At 49.3% G+C, this 20,594-nt stretch overlaps 1 protein-coding gene across 13 annotated transcripts in view; it reads right to left on the reverse strand.

Annotated features, from left to right (window-relative positions):
- Positions 1-65: 65 nt before the first annotated feature.
- The window catches only part of LOC102577230 (alpha-2-macroglobulin-like protein 1), a 32,025-nt gene continuing 11,496 nt past the window's right edge, over positions 66-20,594 (reverse strand). For 8 of the 13 annotated variants that reach the window (XM_019482303.2, XM_019482301.2, XM_019482304.2 and 5 more), the window contains 11 exons: positions 19,583-19,692; positions 18,449-18,613; positions 13,220-13,453; positions 12,267-12,330; positions 11,100-11,245; positions 10,723-10,869; positions 7,111-7,299; positions 1,765-1,876; positions 1,058-1,166; positions 438-536; positions 66-288 (listed from right to left, as the gene is read on the reverse strand). In XM_019482303.2, the coding sequence (XP_019337848.1) occupies positions 66-288; positions 438-536; positions 1,058-1,166; positions 1,765-1,876; positions 7,111-7,299; positions 10,723-10,869; positions 11,100-11,245; positions 12,267-12,330; positions 13,220-13,453; positions 18,449-18,613; positions 19,583-19,639 (1,545 nt within the window). In that variant the 5' untranslated portion in view covers positions 19,640-19,692. Of the gene's footprint in view, positions 293-437; positions 537-1,057; positions 1,167-1,764; positions 1,877-7,110; positions 7,300-10,718; positions 10,870-11,099; positions 11,246-12,266; positions 12,331-13,219; positions 13,530-13,575; positions 13,767-18,448; positions 18,614-19,582; positions 19,693-20,594 lie in introns of those variants that run through there. The other 5 variants (XM_019482307.2, XM_014600749.3, XM_019482309.2 and 2 more) reach the window with 5 other exon arrangements.

The following is a 20,594-nucleotide window of genomic DNA, read 5'->3' on the forward strand; positions in this document are numbered from 1 at the left end:
AGGAAGGCAGGCAGGCAGGCAGGTAGGCTGCGTTCCCTGTGCTGGCCTGCCTGTGCCTGAAGGAGCTAATCTGCCCCTTGCTTCCCTCCCCCAGCCCTCCAGCCTTTCTCTCTTTTTGAACCCAATGGGTCAAGCCAAGGCCTCCTGTTGCCCTCAGAGCCCAGACTGTCCTTGACAAGCAGTGATTTGATCACAGTGTCTGTATCTCCTCGCACAGGTGTCACAGCAATCTTGTTGTCACACAGGTCATGTGCACTTTCTGCCTGGGAGCTCACAGTGAGATTCACACTGCCTAGGGGAGAGCACACAGAAGCAGCAGTGAGCTTTCAGAGCAAAGACCCAGGTGGCAAAGCAGGCTAGAGAAAGAAAGAGGTCTAGTGAAGCAGGCAAGCACTCAGCTTCCCTCCTACCACCCACAGCCTCCTCAGCCACCTCACCCAGTTTCATGGCCAACATCCGCAAGGCAGAACGAGCTGACTCTCCACTCTGTAATGCTGTCTGGGATGATGACTTCAAGAGAGGTTTCCCCCTCTTCACTGAAAAAATGGATAATCACAAGGAAGTCTTCATCATTTGCACAGCCCAGATTGGAAGCATTCAGGGCCTTTCACTTCTAGGCTCCTGGCTCCCATCCAGAGGCTGGCTCAGGTAGCCTGAGGCATGGACTACAGAGCTATTTACCTCTAGGGCACCATTTATCGTGGTACAGAGCCCTTCTTCAATGCAGAATGAAAGACATGGAGCAGAGGAAGGGAAAAATATGCCTGAGGACTGGGGCTAGGGCAGGAACTGACATACACAGAGGGCTTTATATTTCAGTCTAATACTGGGAGACCTGTATGCTGCCCTGGGGCCTCCACTCCTTAGAGAAGGACCATCAAGGCAGGGGCTTCCCATCCAAGATTCTCTTCAGCCTCAAGCTAGGAACGTGTTTGATGCCTCACTTTGTGGGGTACAGTGCAGTGAGGAGCATCTCTCAGCATAGCTAGCAGTGGGTGTGTGATCAGGAACCTCCATTGACTTTCTTTCTAAAGTGACAGATCTATGAGTCACTTACCCAATGGGGACCAGATCCCAAATCCAGATCTCTGGGAAGTGTTTCCTTGGTTTTGTCTTCTCTTTCTTCTTGTGGCCTGATGCTACTGATTGAGGACCGGGCATGAAAGCTGCAGAGAATTGTAAAAGTCAGGGAAGAAGCATCACTCTGGTGTTTACAATGTCAGGGGAAATAAGCCTCTTGGCCACAACTAATCCATCACTGGGAGTCAAGAAGGAAGGGAAGGGGCATGGGGCTTTCAGTCAGACAGTACAAACCAGAGTGGGGGCTGCAGGGACAGAAAAAGGCATACTGGATAGAGATTAGTCCCTCTGGCTCACAATGAGTCAGCAGGTTCGAAATGGGTGTGAAGGGAGATAATGTACGACAACAGGATAACATTTCTTTACATAGTCTGTGAGACTTCTAGTGGTCCTGTGTTCTGTGTGAAGCCTCACAAATCCAGCCAGACCAGAAGGGCATCTGTGTAGCTAGGCTCTGTATGTTCTTTATACTTAATGTACATGAAAACTCCACCATACCCCCATGGTCCCTTCATACTACAAGCAAAAAACACAAGGTGCAGGGGAAGGCAAATTAGCCACCTCAGTCACAGACAATCCAGGATAGGGACAGCAGATGCCAAGAAGAGAAAGGTGAGCATCAGAGCCCCCTCTGTCAGAGTTATCTCTGTAGGGAGGCAGCCAAAGACCATACTCCCTGCTTACCATTGATATAACTATGCTCTTCACCCGTGTGTATTCTTCTTGTGAAGGTCGGTCTTGTACAGGATATGGGTTTCTTGACTTTGGTGTTGGTGAATAGTTTCATTCGCAATTGCTGGGGATAATGGAGATAACATGAAAGTACATAGAAATGGTCAAAGGGTTCAGAAGTCCAAACCAAGAGGAAGAGGCAGATGAGGTTTTTACCAAAGTCTCCAAATTACAGAACCTGGCACACTTGGGGGATTTTAATCACTGCTGGGAGAGTAACATAGCAGTGCACAGGCAGTCCAAGTTCTTGGAGTGCATCAAGGATATTTTTTGGTACAGGTGGTGGAGAGACAAACTAGGGGAAAAGCTCTTCTCAGTTTGCAGCTCACAAATAGAGAGGAATTGGTTGAGAATGTGAAAGAGGAATATATCTTGGGTGACAGTGACCAGGAACTGATTCAGGATCCTAAGGGAAGGAAGCAAGAAGAGTAGCAGAATAAAGATACTGGACTTCAGAAATGCAAACTTGAATAATCTCCAGAAACAGGTGGTCAAATCTGAGGGAAAAGTTGACTGTACTTTAAGGATGCTCTGTTAATGCAAAAGAACAAGCTATCCTAATGCAAAGAAAGGATAGGAAGTATAGAAGTGCAACAGAAGACCAGTCTGGCCAAAAAGTAAATTTGTCAATAAGCTCAAACTCAAAAAGAAATCCTACAAAAAATGGAAACCTGGTCATATTATTATGGAAGAGTATAAAAATATCTTATGGGCCTAGAGGGAGAAAATTAGGAAGGTCAAGGAATGCACTGAGTTGCAAATAGCAAGGAACACAAAAGACAATTAAAAAAAAAGCATTCTTCAAATATGAAGTAAGAGGAAGACCATGGAAAGCAGAGGTCCCTTACTAAATGCAGAAGGCAACCTAGTCATGGATGAGTCAGAAAAGAGTGAAACATGTAATGCCTTTTTTACTTAAGTTTTCATGAAAGAGGTCAGTGTGAGAACAGGTTTGGGACTACTTAAAGCAGCTGAATGTTTTCAAGTAAGCAGAGTCAGTTGGGGTACATCTTAGAGTACTAAAGGAATTGGTTAACACAATTTAATAACCATTCAGTTGTTGGCAGCAGCAGCAGCAGTGATCCCTCACGGTTGAGGATGATCACTGCCATGGGTCAAGTAAAGGGTTGTAGATGAGTCCACTGATGGCTAAGAAGGCTGATGCTAGAGCCACAGACACTGACAAACACCACAGGTTGTGGTTAAAGGGCAGGTTGGATCATGGATTTCTCAGTCTTGTTTCCTTTCCTTCCATTTCTGTCATTTTTCTGCCTTCAGGGTGAGATGGCTTTCCTAAAAGTAAGATGTACCTTCTCTCACAAGGCATCATCATATAGCCCTGTCCTGGGCGAGTGTTTCCAAATTTGTGATGTCAATGCCACACTTCTTAATGCTCGCCTTGAGGGTGTCTTTGAAGCATTTTCTCTGTCCCCTAAGTGTCCTTTGTCCTTGGCTGAATTGGGAGTAGAGCCGTTGTTTTGGTAAATGTACATCAGGCATGCACACACAATGCCTTGTCCACTGCAGCTGATGTTGAGTAAACAACACTTCTATTCTGGTGGTGTTACCATCAGTAAGGACACTGCCATTTGTATTATGATCCTCTCACCTTATGTCAAGGATTTTCCGGAGGTAGCTCTGGTGAAGACATTCTAGGCTTTTCAGCTGGTTCCTATAGGTCACCCAAGCTTCACAGCCATAGAACAGAGTTGGGATTACTACAGCCTTATATAATTATGTTTGAGAACTCATGGAGGATGGGTCAGGTCCTAGAGGACTCCAAAAAAAGGCAACTATAGTGCCTATCTTTAAGTAAGTGAAAAAAGGAGGATCAGGAGAATTACAGACCAGTCAGTCTGACCTCAACATGTGGAAAGATCATGGGGCAGTTTATCAAGGAATTTAGTTCTAAGCACCTTGAGTAGAACAAGGGCTGCCTATACACATGCTAGTTTACATTCTAATTAGGATGCATTGGAACAGATTTGATTAATCGAGTCTGCTCCATGTGTTCTAATTAGAGCGCTCCAGCATTGCCTCACCATCAAGTTTATAGGCCCCTACACATTTTAAAATGGTCATGAGGGCACTTTATCTAAATCTCATCAAATGGGGTTTAGATAAAGTGTCCTGTGGCTACTTTTAAATATGTGGGGGCTTAACACACATGACGATGAGGTGTTTTCATTAGTGCGACTCTCTGGGAACCACTCTAATTAAAATGTCCTCCTCTCTCCCACCCTTGAACATGTGTATAAGCAGCCAAGGTGATCAGAAACAGGTAGCATAGATTCACCAAAGTTATGCCTGACCAACCTAATTTCCTTCTATGACAAGGTGATGGGCTCTGTGGATGTGCAGAGAGCAGTGGATGTGGTATAACTTGATTTTTGACACTGTCTCCTATGACATTCTCATTAATAAGCTAAAGAAATATAATCTAAATGAAAGTACTATAAGGTAGACTGGTTGGATCATTGTATTCAAAGAGTAGTCACCAAAATAGCTCCATGCCTGGTCAGGAGAAGGTATCAAGTGGGGCTCCCAGGGCGTCTCTCCTTTGTCAGTTGTTGTTTAGGATCTTGATTAATGATTTAGAAGTTGAGATTGAGTGCACATTTAGCAAATTTACAAAGAATACTATGTTGGGTGCAGTTGCAGACACTCTGCAGGATGGGGTTAGGATTCAAAATAACCTTCATAAACTGGATAAATTGTTCAAAATAAATCAATAGAGCTCATTAAGGATGATGAGTAAGTCCTTCCCTTAGGATGGAACAGTCATATGTACAAATATTGACTGAGGAATAAATGACTGATTAGGCCACAGAACTGCAGAAAAGGACCTGGGAAAGCAGCATATGAACCAGCATCATGCTTTGTTGCAAAAAAGTCAGTAGCATCCTGGCCTATATTAACAGAAACATTATTTGCAAGAGAAGGGAGGTGATTCTTCTATTCTGTTCAGCTCTAGTGAAGCCTCACCTGGAGTACTGTATCCATAACGTTCCACATTTCCGTTTTTTACTGATTTTCACCAATAAATTCCCTGATTTTTTTATTGAAGTTATTTGGTTTTTACTAATTAACACCCATTTTTCAGTTCAAATCCCTGTTAACCGGAACAAGTGGGGAGTGGGGGTGCCAGTAAGCTAAACCTGTCGGTTACCTGAAGCACAGGTTTCTGGCTGGATGCAGAGGAGAGGAGGGGGTGGTGGCTGCATGTGGAGCAGGGGCATGTGACAGGTGGTGGTGGCTGCATGGGGGCCAGGGGAGGGTGGCTGGAGCTGCTGACTGGGAGCATGGGGCTCTCAGCTATGACTCTGGACGGGGCGGGAGGGGCCATAGGAATTCCTCCTGTGGTGGGCAGGTCCCAGCTGCACCCCAGTGGCTCTGGCTGTGGCCCTGTCCTAGATGCTGGGAGCTGCGAGCCCCACTGGGGGGTGCAGGCGGGAGAGCCCAGCCTCACTCCCTGCAACAGGCACTGCACCTGTTTGCTCTGCATGGGTCCATGGGGCTGGAGCCACTGCCCAGGGGTGCAGGGCTCCCAGTTCTGACCCTTGGTGGGGTGGGAGGTGCTGGGGTCAGGCCCCCCACTCCGTGTCCAGCTCCATGCCATTCCCCCCAAACGCCAGGGCAGCCTAGCAGCAAGTTGCTGCAGCAGTGGGGAGGAGCATGAACACAGCCCGTCTGCCACTCCCGGGGCTGCAGCAGAAAGCAAAGAGGGGGGAACTGTCAATGGGTGAGGGGCATGGGGATGGGGGGGGTGGCTCTTGCTGCTACGTGCACCCCAGGAGGGCTGCAGGCTGAGGGGCTGCACCAGGCTCTTCCCCGGGGGGCGCCTGCCTCTGGATCCATGCATGGAATGAGAGCAGGCTGCCACCTGCCCCGAGCACTGGGAAGAGCCCAGTGCCACCGCCGGCCCCAGCCTGCAGTGGCAGCAGGCTACAGTGAGAGCTGAGTGCTGGGAAGAGCCCAGTGCCTGCCCCAGCCTGCAATGGCAGCCTGCTCTCATCCCAAGTGCAGATCCAGGGGCATGCAGCCCCTGGGAAGAGCCCAGCGCACCCCCCAGCCCACAGCCCTTCTGGGGTGCGAATAGCAGCAAGACCCATGTCCCCCCACCCTGTACCCACTGACAGTTCCTTCCGCTTTGCTTCCTGCTGCAGCCCTGGGAGCAGCCAACAGGCTGCATTCACACCTCTCTCCCCAACCCTTTCCTAGTCCCAGCCTTACTCTAGTCCCTCCCTCCCTCATTGCCGTGGGACCGTATTATTATTTTCCCTGATTTAAACCATTTTTTTTCTTTTCTTCCTTTTATTCTGATTTCAACCTGGTTTTTATGTTTGGAAGATAAATTCTGAAAAATTTCCAGAATTTTTTTAAAAATAAAAATAAAAAATGTGGATCACTATGTATCCAGTTTGGGGCCCTGCGTTTCAAGACAAATGTGGACAAATTAAAAAGAGTCTAGTGGAGATCAATAAAAATGATTAGCAGTCAAGGAAACATGATTTACCAGAAAAGGCTGAAAGAACCAGAATGATTTAGTTTGGGGTAGAAAAGACTGAAGCAGGATTTGATAACAGTCTTCAAACATCTGAAGAATTGTTATAAAGAGGATGGTAGTAGAGTATTCTGCATAGCTGCAGGAGACAAACAAGGAGAAATGGTCTCCATCAGTGAAAATTTATGTTCACCATTAAGAAGACCCTTCTGATTATGAGAGTAGCTAAGCACTGGAACAGGCTACCCAGAGAGAAGCTTCATCTGGAAGGTTTAAGAACAGGTTAGATAGACACTTGGCTGGGATGGTGTAGTCACAGATGATCCTGCCTTCAGCTGGGGCTTGGACCAGTTGGGACCTCCTGAGGGCCCTTTCAGCCCTACTTCTCTATAATTCTAATAGAAACATGATTAAATGAGGGAAGGGGAAACTGTGAAAACCCACTATCACAACAAATTGTAATGAATGGGCTACAGGTAAAGGAGATGTGTCAAAATGCTGTATATTCATGTAGAATCCATAATCACACATTCATTTGCATTTTTAGCCCTGGAAAATGTGTGCAAAAGTGGAGGAAAAAGAAATGTGATAAAATCGGGACAAATTCTTTTCTCTCATGGTACAAAATCAGGAGTGCATCTGTCTGCGGCAGTGAATTACAGTCATTGCCCAAATAACTGAGACCTGAATCAGCGCATCTTGAGCTTCCCTTGCAAAGAACATGGCTTTGGGCCACACAGCAGGTCAGAAGAAGGTGAGGAGGAGACTAGTGCAGGAGTAAAGAAGAAACTCACCTTAAAGAGACTATACACATCTGCTTCACTTTGATACCAGGGGGCCCCCATTAAGGGGTGTCTGTTCCAAAGGGTAGGGGGATGAGGAGTGACAGGAGGCAGGCAGGGGTACAGCTCGAAGTCCTCCAGGTGATAAGGGAATCCTCGCCCTGAAATCAAATATGTCGGGGTGTAGGACTTGTCATGCACCTGCAGTGGGAAGACAGAGGCTAATGTAACATACTGGCCCCAAGTGTATATGTCTGTGTGTGCCTTTGTGTGTATGCATGCATGCATTTGTGTGCATGTATGCGTGTCCTCTAGCAATGAGAAGTAGGGCTTAACAGGCTCCTGTTTCTTTATGAGAGAGAGAACTGGAAGCTAGGGGTGCAATTTGCTGTATTAGGTGTATTAGGGCCATGATCTACATTAAGCAGCCAGGGGAAGGTCAACTGTCAAGAGAAAGTCAAAATAGGGGCTACAGGGTGGCAAGTTGGCTGCATCTCAGGAGGCAAAAAAGGTAGATCTCCAAACATACAGGAGGGCACTGGCTGCAGCTCAGCTGAGCAAACTGCAGCAGATGAGATTAGGCTGTTCACTGAGCTAAGGCAGGGGTGCTCAACCCCTGGCCTGTGGGCCTGATCCAGCTACTGGAGCCATGTCATCTAGCCTGCAGAGCTCCCCATAGATCCAGACATTTGGCACTGTGGGAGAGGTGGCAATTAACACTACCATGGCTCTCCCACCACCAAGTATCCAAGCCCCATGTGTCTGTATTGGCCTTGGCTGCACTGACACTACACAGAGGGACTGGGTCCCTCCTAGGTTGGCCCATATGGGGAAAGCAGGTCCTGCCCAGGTTGGCCTGTGTGGCTGGATCAGGCCCTATCTGAATGGCTCCCACTTGGAGGGATCAGGCCCCAGCTGGGCCAACAACATGCACTGGATCAGGTCCATGGACCAGATCTGGCTTGCGGACTGGCCTGTCACCACTCATCCAAAGGTTTGGCACCACTTAACTAAGGGGCACACCTGTAGCTTGTCAGAGGAGCACATGATCAGAAGGGGTGGAACTCAGATCCTCGGTCAGTGGGGTTTGTCTGGCCCTGAACCCTGCAAGGAGCAGAGTCCCTGTAAACCTAGGCTGCTGGAGAGGGGGGAACACAGACAATGCCGATACCTGGGACTTCTGGAAGGAGCCAGCTGATACAGCGTATCAGCTGTTTACATCTTTTGTTTTGTTTATATGGGCAATTAAACAGCTATGATGCATGATGTGACTGTGGCAGAAATGCCACCGTTGGTGCCCCTCTCCAGAGACCTGTCTCAGCCAGCCTGGGAGGCTGGTGTTTCATTCCTCAGGGCGGGGATCTCCCACCTGGTCTGCATGACAAAAGCCTGGCGCCTGGGAGGCGATGCTCTGGTCACCTGGGCAGGGGGGAAAGACCCGGCCCTGCGCGGGCCCAGGTAGCCAGGGATGCGGGGGAGATTGGTCGGCTTGTGGTCAGTATTGGCAGCTTCGATTGGACCGGGCTGCTGAGGTCAGAGAGGTGATTTAAGGGCTCGGTCCAAGAAGAAGAGGGGTCAGCCATTAGCCATTAGCCATGCGGTCATCCAGGTGAATCTGAGCCTGGCTCTCTCCTCATCACCGCATGCTCCAAGAGTGCCCTGCCTCCAGAGGAAACAACAACCACCTCTGGACGATGAGAGTGAGTAAGCTACTAAAGATCCGATTAGATATTTAGTTTCAGTAACTCAGATGCGTTTAAACGGCTACCTCAGCCACCCTGGTTTGCTCAATGGGATTCCTTTGATATTCCTGTAAGATTTCTATGATATTGCTCTACCTTTTACCCTGTTTTCACCCTACCCCCTGTAATCAATAAAGTTCTCCTTTGTGACCGGTGTGGGAGACTTATTGAGGGGTGGGTCTAAATTATGCCAAGGAGGCCCCTTAGGTCTGTGGACTAAGGGAGACTTTCCTAATAAGCCCCTGACTTGGGGAAGTGCCCCAAGTGCTTGTATTGGATCTAGTACCCATTGGACGATCAGGCCTGCGTTCTCCAAGGCGCGCAGAGCCAGAAGTGAGTCCAGAGCCTTGGATGGTGGCAGCGGGACCCCAGGCTAGCGGATGTGCTCCAGGGAAGGGGTCGGCCGGACGGAAGGCACCCTAAGGGAGGCACTCGGAGCCTGGAAGGTGGTCGGGCGCAGGGAGGTGGGCGGCTCAACGCAGGAGCGCCCCCTACTGGCCCGCCACAGTGACTAGAGTTTACTAGGGGTGCTCTGAGCTTCCCATCTGTTTCCCCCAAGAAAGCCTGACTAGCCGCAGCTTTCAGCAATGCAAAAGCACTGGTCCTTCAACACAACATGGGACTTGCCCTGTGCAGAAGGCTCAGGCTCCCATCCTGGCATCTGACACCCTGTGCCTGTCAGGTCTATCCTTCCATGCTCTCCAGCCTTTGCACATCTCCAGGGCCTTTCAAAGGTTCTCAGTGAATTAAGTCTCACAACCCACATGACAGGCTAGAATTAGCCTTCTCTGCCCTGTGGTCCTATGTCACACAGCCACTCAGGAAGAAAACAGACATCATATTTGTTCCACCATAAACATTTTTATGGTGGCACAAAACAAAAGTAAGCAGATGTCCCTACTTCCTGTCATGCCACAAATGCTCAAATTTGTGGCTGTGACAGAAGGCAGTGATAAACTGAAACATCTGTATAGTTATGGTGGGAGAACAGAGCAGCCTGCAGACGTCTGCACTCTCCAGCCACCCTGGGCAGGGGCTCCAAGGCCTTGAGAAGCCCGGTCCTGCACATCCTAGGAATCTCAGGCAGGATTAGGCCTGTCAGGCCTTGGGTACACCCACCTTGCTTTCCCCGCTTGCATAGAAATTTTACAGGGATCTTAGGGGATGGGTCTTGGTAAGCAAGGAAATACAGAGCTTCAGCATGACACAGAGCGCATGTCTGCAAGTTTGAAGACACATATCCCACATCAGAGTCCAGCAGTGATGCACACACTAGGGGAATCCCTCTGCAGAGGATTTCCCTGGTAAGCGTCAGTAAGTACTTGCAGACATGGACCCTCAGAGTTTCCCCCCTCCACATTTGCAGGTGCCTGCTGGAGAAATCCCCTGCAGAAGGGTCCCCTCACTCCCCAACATGGGGTTGGGGGCACATGGGGGTTTTCCTCCTGTTTGCACACATGCCCCAAGTTAAAGCGTGGCACCTGGTGACGTCTGTAGATGTCTGTGGAGCACAATCAGCTGGGCTGTGATACATCACAGCTTCACTACAGCTGATCACACTCTACTGATTGTTTCCAGCCTCAGTACCAAACCTGGACAAGACCCTAAAAAGGTCCTGGCTCCCAAGCCTCTTTGTTTAACCACTAGCCAAGGCTCCCTACTGCAATGTAGAAGCAGGCTAAAATCTAGTAGGGAAAGGATCTCTGAGTGCTCTAGAAGGGAAAACAGTGCTCTCTCTCACTGCAGAGCACAGCTTCCTCCTTCTCAGAAGCACCACCCTGTTCTAGGACATCAAAGTAGACCTCTCCCCATCATTGTGCTTCCTCCTGAGTGCAGAGGGGACATGGGCCCCTGGTGGCAGGGTTGGGGCAGACTTACTTACAACATCTGCTGTCAGGAGGCTGTCTTTCTTCAGCAGAACACTCTTGTCCACGGCCTGGACAGAGCACAGGGAGCCCGGAGTGGCCTGCAGGTGCAAACCAACTTTTGAGCCTGGGAGTTCCTCCTCTTGGGAGAATGACAGTGACACCTGAAGAGGAAACAGGATGTGGGTTTATCAAAGGAGAAAGGTGCACAAGACAATTAGGGATATGGAGTCCCGGTGACAGGAGCAGAGGGAAGGATGCTGAGACAGAGAGAGTGGGTGGAGCTGTTGGAAACACAGAGAGAAGGATGCAGGGACTTTAGAGCTGAGAGCACAGGCCATCCAATCCAAGCCACAATTCTCACCCCCTCCCACCCCTGTAGGGTAATATTCACCTTATTTCTGAAGCACTTCTGAACTGTGAAAGTTTCCATGTCTGCTGTCACCTCTCCATCTTCAAATATGGCATAAACAAGAAGGTGGGAGGAGGGTGCCAAGTCAATGCTGATGGGCAGGGTCAAGGAGAAGGATCCCTTCAGTGCTGCACAAGGGAGGTAAAAGATTTAATTAAATCTGCACATCAGGGAATTGACTTCTGGAACCCACTGCCACTGGATGCCCTTGAAGCAGATGGCATGGCAGGAATCACAATGGGGCACAGGGACATTGAATTGAATGTGGCCTCCTGGGCCATCAGATCTAGTCCCGTGTTTGCAGGCTGCTGTTAGCACAGATCTATTCCCCCAGGCAGTGCCCCTTCCACCGCCTCACACAATTATGAGGCACAATACCCAAAACATCAAGAGCATCCTATGGCATGCCACAGATACAAGCAGGGAGACGAGGACACCTCCAATGCTCTGCTTCTGCAGGAACAGGGAAGTATGTGGTTAATATATTCTAGGAAAATCTAAGATAGAGGATAAGGCCCTATGCTCAATGGAAGACAAAAATGCCCAAGATCTGTGGCCAAGCTGTCTGAGGCGAAAAATTACTTCCTGGCACCAAATTTGGCCATACGTATAGCCTTGAGCAGAGGAGCAAGACACTCTAGGAACCTCTGAGTTTTCTAAGAAGTAGCAGACACAGTGTAACCCTGTTAAAACCCTAAGCCTCAGCAGTGATCAACATCTCAGTGCTTCAAAGGAAGGCAGAAAGCCTATCAAAGGCCCATTGCAATCATGAGCGAAAAAAGTTGCTTCCTGGCCCCTGCTAGTGAGCATAGTTCCTGCCGTGGCCAAGAATATTTACAGTGATAAATGCCTCCCTAGCTATCAAACACCTCATGGGGCGAGAAAATATTCCACCCTTGTAGCATGGCATTGTACAAGTAGGTGAGTCACGTGGGTTTTCTGCCTCCTTATGAAGTGTCTGCCACTGGCCACAGTGGTGAGGCAGGACACCAAGCTGGAGACAACAAAATAGGAGATGGGACACTGAACAAGATGAAGACCTGGCAAAGGAGAAGGCTACATCCCAGAAAGAGCTGGCCCAATAGCTTGACTTGGAACAGGGACTCCTGTGAAGTTTGTGTGTGATCCACCTTGTGTTTTCCTACTTACTTTCATCCTGGCCAACTGGCACCTGCTTCTGTCCATTGAAGACAATCCTACCTCTTGATACGACCTGGAGCAGAAAGAAAACAGCCAGTCAGAGGCCGAGGTGCTACAGTTGTTTGGATGTGAAGCCAGATGAGAAAAAACATAGAACTAGCAATGCCTAACAGAGGCAAGAGTCACATGTGCTGCCCTGGTAGTGCAGGAGCATAGAAGGAGATCTGGAGCAGGGACATGGTTACTGAGCTGGGATAGGCTTGGGCACATTGGCTAGTGACCAAGAACAACTGGTTGCCCTGAAGTGAGAGGTCCTTTTCAGTATACAGGCCAGTGTTGCTCCAAATACTGTGGAGTTCACCTCCAAGAAACTGGTCCCCTGGGATGGCCAGGGCAAGGCCGTCTGCATTCTCAAAATTAGTCTTGCCCTCCAGAGCTGCCCTTGGGGAAACAGCAAGCTGGTGACCATGGAAAAGAAATGGTCATCCAAGGCTGGCTTGAATTATTCCTAACCCATTAAGCTAGGATGGCTGTCAAATGCTAGGGCGGATAGGAGTATGGTAAAAGACACTTCAGAGCCATGCTAACATGCTAATTGGGAGGCACCAACAAAAGACAGGTACAAAATGGCACCTGCAAACTGGTGTATTGCCTGACCTCCCTCCACTGTAGGCCTCTAGGATCCACAGCAAAATGTATCAGTAGCAAAACTGAGGGGGAGAAAACAGGGCAGTAGCTCTGGTCACCACCTTTGAGGTACATATGTTGAGGCAGGGAGGGGAGCAAAAATAGCTACTGCCACAGCTGGCAGCTGGTCACATCAGCACTGCTGGCAGCATTGCAGCCACCACTGCCACGGGCACTGCCACTACCCAGGGCATGGAGTTGCCTGGTGATGCCTCGGGTATACCCGCTAAATAGCAGTATGAATATCACATGCCCTGACTGTCCTGGGCACTCACAAAGAAATAGAAATCCACGTGATTGGCCCCAGGGCCCAGCTTGCTCTGGTCAAGGATGTATTCCGCCTGCACCTCATGCTCCTGGCCACAGGGCAGCTCCTCTTTCACATAATGGATCTCCAGAAAACTGCTGCTCTCGGAGTAGAAGGGTCTCAGCCAGTTGAAAGCATCATGGAACCCCATAGCAGCCTCAGAGCTGTCCTCCTGGGTGAAGTTCCTGATGGCATACCTGCCCTTAAGCACACAGATGTGCAGCGAGGGGGTCAACGCCAGGCAGCACACAGCCATATGAATGCAGTCGTCAGGGACCCTAATAAAGCAGCCCCAGCCTGAGTTAAAGCCCTAGGTGACCATACCTGCCTTCAGTCTCTGGTTGCCAAGCTCTGCTCCAGCTAATTAACTGGCCAGTTTCTTCATTTGCTGCTGGGAGCACCACCCACCCATTTAGCCCCAGCTGTGGAAGCAGATTTCAGGCCAGCTGACAGTTTTGATCGCTGTGTGCTGTGGTAAGCCTCCTGGTCCCTGAGCTCTCTGGCTTTTCTGGTTCCTGACCGCGCTTGGTTCTATTCTTGGACTTTGATCTGTGGATTGTCCCTTGGACCCAGTAACTCAAAATCTGATTCCTGGACCGTGAGCCTGGACTGTGTAGTGGACTCTGCCTCTGGCTTTCCCTCTGGAACTGGCATTTTGGCTCTTCTGCCCCTGCCTTCCTTCAGTGGCTTAACCATTAGGCCACCCACCTACATCCTGGTCCCTAACAGTGGTGCATGATAGACACATTGTCCCTGTAGCATGTGGGCAGGCCCCTTGCAATGCCCATCTTCAGAACTTGCAGCTGAATCTACCCTGGGTACAGAACCACAAGCTTCCTCTTTGCTTTCAGTTGTGTCTTGAATGCTCATACTTGCCAAAAAAAACCTTTAAATACATGAACTAAATGCAATCAGTAAAGTGAAGTCCACCACCCTGATGATCTTCCGAGGTCCCTTCCAGCCCTAATGTCTATGAAATCTATAAGCAATAGGCCTCCAGGAAATGGAGACAGCCCCTGCTTTTCAACTGTGTGTTGAGGCTAGAACAGAAAAACAATTGGCAACTTTTGTTAACTGTCTCACTGCTGACATTTTTAGCAGAAATGCTCTTTTAATGTCCTTTTCCCATAACCCCAATGACCTCTATGCCCTGTCCACCTATCTCCCTCTCCTCCTCTCTGCCTTCTCAGGTGCCCAACCCCCTAATTTCCTCTCTCCCCTGTCCAAAATCCAAACCTCTGAGAAGCAGTTAGATGATATTGGTGCCAAAATTTGCAACCCATTGAAAATGGGCATTTCAGAGCAGCGTAACATGAGCTGAAACAAATACTTTAGTGCAGAATACAGGTGACTGCTTGGGCTGTATGTTTTACCCTTATATTTCACACCCAGAAAAACTTCTGTTTTAAAAATATAAATATCTGCAAATGCCATGATAGTGACAGACTTCTGCCCCAACACATTGTAGGAACTAGACCTAGCTATGGATGATGGCAGCCTGCTGCAGAGCACATGGTACTTCGTGTGGGGGGGATGGGCTTCACCTCTCCCCCAAAGATAAGCGTGTATTCTCTTCCAGGTTGGCTGATCTCCTCCGGCAGGCTTTAAACTAGGCATGTAGGGGGAGAGGGAGGATGAGGACAAAGAGAGTCACAGAACACCAAACCAAGAGACACCCACAAGAACAGCCCAGCCAAGTCAGGCAATGAGCACAAGAAATACCCAGGTAAGAGACAGGGGCCTGGACAGTCCAGAGATTGGGGGGGAGGCGCACACACCCTCAGGAAGCCTTAAATGCCTCTACACTAATGCTTGCAGTATGGGGAACAAGCAGGAGGAACTTGCCCTCCTGCTAGCTAACACAAACCCAGACATGGTGGGTCTCACTGAAACTTGTTGGGATCCAACGCACAACTGGGTGGTAAACATCAAGGGCTATAGGCTGTATAGGAGGGATAGAACAGGGAGGAAAAGTGGGGGTGTGGCGCTCTACATCAAAGAGCAATATACATCCTCAACAAACAGCACTGGGTCAGAGAAGGGACAGACTGAAGTGCTCTGGGTCAGAATGCAAGGGAGTTGGGGGGAAAGGGACCTAACAGTTGGGGGTCTGCTACAGGCCCCGCAACCAGGGGGAAGAGCTGGACCAGGAATTCTCAGGTCAGCTTGTGGAGGCAGTCAAGTCAAGGGACGTGGTCATCATGGATGATCTAAACTATCCAGACATCTGCTGGGAGGAGCAGTCAGCCGGGTCTGACCACTCACATAGGTTCTTAGCCGAGTTACAGGACCTCCACCTAACCCAGGAAGTGCACAGTCCCACCAGGGGAAATGCCTTGTTGGACCGGGTCCTGGCCACAGGTGACGACCTGGTGAGGGGACTGCAGGTGCTCGACCACCTGCGCAACAGCGATCATCGCCTACTGGAATTCACCATCCAGCTCAGGGTGTCAAAGGCGTGCAGCAAGGCAGCAGCCCTGGACTTCAGAAGGGCTGATTTCAATGAGGTAAGGAGACTAGTCGGGGAGGCACTGAGGTCCCGGAGGGGAGGGGAGTTGGGAGTCTAAGAGGAGTGGTCGTTCCTTAAGGAGACGATCCTCCAAGCCCAAAGGGTGACAATCCCCATGAGGATAAAAGGGGGCAATAGCGCTTAAAAGCCTCCATGGCTCACCAAAAGCATCCAGGAACGTCTCAAAGCCAAAAAGGAGGTGTACACCCAATGGAAGGGAGGGGCCATCACCAGGGAGGATTATACCTCCTTGGCTCAAGATTGTAGGGTGGCTGCTAGGAAGGCTAAGGCAGAGATGGAACTGGGACTAGTGACCCAGATCAAAGATAACAAGAAGTCCTTTTTTAAATACATAGGGGTAAAAAGAAGGTACCAAATAATGTGGGGCCTCTGCAGGACATGCTTGGTAATCTGGTGGTAGCACCCGATAACAAAGCTAACCTCTTTAACAGATTCTTTGCTTCCATTTTTCTGAGCAGGGACCAGGGTATCCCCCACACTGGGAATCCAGATGGACCCAGGGGAGGCACAGCCAGGCCCAGGATCAGTGAGGACCTAGTCAGGGAACTTCTGGTGGGACTAGACATGTTCAAAACAGCAGGTCCTAACGATCTCCACCCCAGAGTGCTTAGGGAATTGGCAGAGGTCATTGCGGGACCCCTGGCACAGCTTTATGAGCACTTGTGGTGCTCTGGTGAGGTGCCTGATGACTGGAAAAGGGCCAATGTGGTCCCCATTTTCAAAAAAGGGAGGAAAGAGGATCCAGGAAACAATAGGCCCATTAGTCTTACCTCGGTTCTCGGGAAGCTCTTTGAAAAAATTATCCAGGAGCACATCTGCAAGGGACCAGCAGGGGAGATTATGCTTAGGGGCAAGCAACATGGGTTCATTAGAGGCAGGTCCTGTCAGACCAACCTGGTTGCCTTCTATGACCAGGTCACAAAAGCAGGTGTCGCGGTGGACATAGTCTTCCTGGAATTTAGGAAGGTTTTCAACACTGTCTCTTACCCAATCCTCATTAAAAAATTAGGTGACTGTGGTGTCAACACCTACTCAGTCAGATGGGTTGCAAATTGGCTGGAGGGCCACACCCAGAGAGTGGTTGTAGATGGGTCATTTTCGACTTGGAGGGATGTGGGCAGTGGGGTTCCCCAGGGCTTGGTCCTTGGGCCCGCACTGTTCAATACCTTCATCGGCGATTTGGACGAGGAGGTGAAAAGCACTTTGTTCAAGTTCACAGATGACACTAAGATGTGTGGAGAAGTGAGCACACTAAAAGAGAGGGACAGGCTACAACTAGATTTTGACAGGTTACAGAGGTGGGCGGATAAGAATAGGATGGGTTTCAAAATGGGCAAGTGCAAGGTGTTGAACCTGGGGAGGAAGAACCAGCAGCATACATACAGGCTGGGGAACTCCCTTCTCATCAGCACAGAGGCAGAAAAGGATCTTGGAGTCATTATTAATTCCAAGATGAACATGGGACGCCAGTGTGGGGACGTGGTCAGGAAGGCTAACTGCACCTTGTCATGCATCCACAGATGCATCACGAGCAGGTCCAAGGAGGTGAACCTCCCCCTCTATGCGACATTGGTCAGGACGCAGTTGGAATACTGCATCCATTTCTGGGCGCCACACTTCAGGAGGGATGTGGACAGTATTGAGGGTCCTGCGGAGGGCCACTCACATGATCAGGGGGCAGCAGGGCAGGCCCTACGAGGAGAGGCTGTGGGACCTGAACCTGTTCAGTCTCCACAAAAGAAGGCTGAGAGGGGAACTGGTGACTGCCTATAAACTTGCCAAGGGGGACCAGCAGGCAATGGGAGAGTCCCTGTTCCCCTGAGCACAACCAGGGGTAACAAGGAACAATGGCCATAAGTTGACTGAGAGTGGATTCAGGCTAGATATCAGGAGGCAGTACTTCACTGTCAGGGTGGCTAGGAGCTGGAACCAACTTCCAAGGCAAGTGGTGCTCACCCCTACCCTGGGGGGTCTTCAAAAAGAGGCTAGACAGCCACCTAGCTGGGGTCATTTGACCCCAATATTCTTTCCTGCCCATGGCAAGGGGTCGGATTAGATGATCTGCGTAGGTCCCTTCCGACCCTACCAACTATGAAACTATGTCTAGAATGCTGCTACTGGGAACAGTCTGTGTGGTGTTTTGCCTGTAAGGCATTGGTTCCAGTTCAGCCACAGAGCTGGGGAGCAAGATGGATCAGGGATAAGGCTATGGAGTCCTCCTGCTCTGAAGTGCTGGTTCGAATCTCTCTTTCAGGTTGTGGCTAGTAGAGGAGCAAAGGAAACAGGTTTGAGGGCATTATACCTCTGGAATGCTGGTACCATACCAGCTAAAGGTAGGTAAGTGTTAAGGTGTATTCTAAGAAATATAGGGAAAGCATCCAGAGGCAGGGTTATAGCAAGAGAAGGCAAACAGGAAGCTGTGCAGGAGATGGAAAACAAAGAATTTACTCTCATGCAAGGAAGTGCTTCCACTTTTGAGACTTTTGGTGAGTGGCTGAACTAAAGCTGCAACTCTTCCTGGTCAACACAGGCCAAGGGAGTAGCACTTAGCATGAGAAGTCAAAAGTTTAGTAAAAAAACCCCAGAGCATCCTGTTCTCTATTCTGTCCCTTCATGTCTTTACTGATTCTGACATTGATTCCACTTCTGTCTACCCACAGGACTCACCCTCAGAGAAACCAGAGTGTCATTCCAGTGGGTTGTGTTTAGTATGAAATAGGCATCACCGTTCTCATCTGTGACATATGACCAAAGGGTCTCCACATCATTGACGTCCACAGTCAGGTAAACAGTTTTGTTCTGGAGGGGAGATTCATCGATGCTACAATGCATCTGTAGAGAAGAAAGTGAAATGATTGTCTCCTTTTCTCCTACTCACTGTGCATTGCAGTTTGGAAATCGGATGGCTTCTTATGCTGAACGCAGTTGTAAAACCTTTCTGGCCAGGCACTCTGAAGTGCTTTATAAGAGACAGACAGGATACAGAGATCCTAATGACCAGTATTGAAAAATATCAGCAGCTATTTAAGAGCAGCAATACACAATGATCTAGGACTTGGCTTAAAAAAATTCATCCAGCTATGACTGAGGGAATCTTAGGGAGGAGAAAGGTAATTCCCCTGGATACTGCAATGAACACATCTGTGCCCTCGAGCAGTGGTACAGGTGCTTTAAAGGCCAAGTCTGTAATTTCACATCTTGTCTAAAACTCAGGCAGCCCAGCTCCTTCTAGACCACACTGGGGCTCTTGGAACAGTGTAGCTCCAGAGGGGAGATCACCTTCTCAAAACTCATTCTCTCCACTCCTGGCAGCATGGTGCTCTCCAGCTCCCTGTTGGGGTGCTAGTGTCAGAAGTGAGGCTCCCTGCAGGAACTATCATAATGACAGTGCAGTCACATATATCAGACCTGCTTTAACATGCAGAAGGGATTACAAAGAGAATGCCCTCTCCTGCTTGCTTGAAGGAGTGAAGAGTTTAGGAGCTGAAGATGACATTGCTGTCTGTGAATGGAGAGAGAAGCACCCACAAGGCCTCCAGAAACCAGGTCTGGCCACAGGACTCATCTGCTGAAGTCTTCAGCCTCAGTAATCTCTCAGGAGGCTGGACACACACAGCCTGATTTTCAGCTGGTGTAAATCAGCATAGCTCCATTGACTTTAATAGGAGCCCACCATTTTAGGGCAGCTGAGAACTGGGCCTATAGTTTATTCCCAGCATTAATCTCTCCCTTCCTCTATGCTTGCTTCCAAGCTATAAAGAGGGGAGGCTCCCCTGGGACAGAGAGGGCAGTGGACATTACCTTGCCTGTATATGGGAATCCAGGTTTGTAGAATGGATTGAAATCAACAAATTCCATAAGTACTTCCTCCAAAGTGATGCGGGTGTTGGCATTTTCCCAGATTGTGGCTCCTGAGCAGAGATGAGGTATTTGTTAAACACTGTAGCAGACACAAAGTCAAGGTAACCATTTGGTTTAAAGAGCTGACAGTCCAAACGGCAAATGCATCTGTCTGGTACTAAGACTCAGGAGTATTTGACAAACCCAATGCCTTCCATGGCAACACCTAACACTAGGTCCAGAGGAGCATCTCTCCTGCCTGCCAGGAATGGAGCAGGCAGTTGTGGTCATGACCACTGAGCCAGTCTATTCCAGTCTGTCACTGTGCAGTTGGAGAGCCAGGGAAAGGTGTTTGGATAGTGAATACATTCAGCTCTGTCGACTCACCCATTTGTTCCCTCCCAGTGAAGGCTTGTATTTACAGGGGACTATAAAGGCTTGTGTTTACAGGTCTCACACACCACAAGAAAGTTCTTTAGGGAACATCTAAGCAGGGGCTGTGTGGGTTCCTCCCAGACTGGGTATGAAACAACATTTCCTAAACACAGGGCAGTACAGAGAAATGCATGGTGACAAATGCAGAAGACACAGAGCATGGTTGGGGCAGTGCAAAAGGGATGCAATAAGAGATGCTTTCTGAATTGCAGGCTGGGATAGAGCTATACCGGCCCTGTAGGAAAGAGGGAGAAGCTAGAATCCAGTGCAGAGAGCAAGGGGGGAGGCGTTGGAGCTGGGATCAGAACTCAATACATTGGTCAGATCAACAGGGCGAGAGATATCATTTTAGTGGCAGCATCTTGGAGAGCCAAATAGGAAGTAATGAGGGAATCAAAAACACCAGCGAGCAGAGGAAGTGGGGTAGTGCTTAAGGTAGGGATTTCTGGAAATCCCAATGGATGGTGAACTCTAGAGCAATGCAGGGTGGGGGAAGCCCCATTACTGGGTTTAGAGAGTGCAGTTGGTTAAGGCTTAT

This window comes from Alligator mississippiensis, chromosome 4 (assembly GCF_030867095.1).
Source record: "Alligator mississippiensis isolate rAllMis1 chromosome 4, rAllMis1, whole genome shotgun sequence".
Classification (NCBI taxonomy): domain Eukaryota; kingdom Metazoa; phylum Chordata; order Crocodylia; family Alligatoridae; genus Alligator; species Alligator mississippiensis.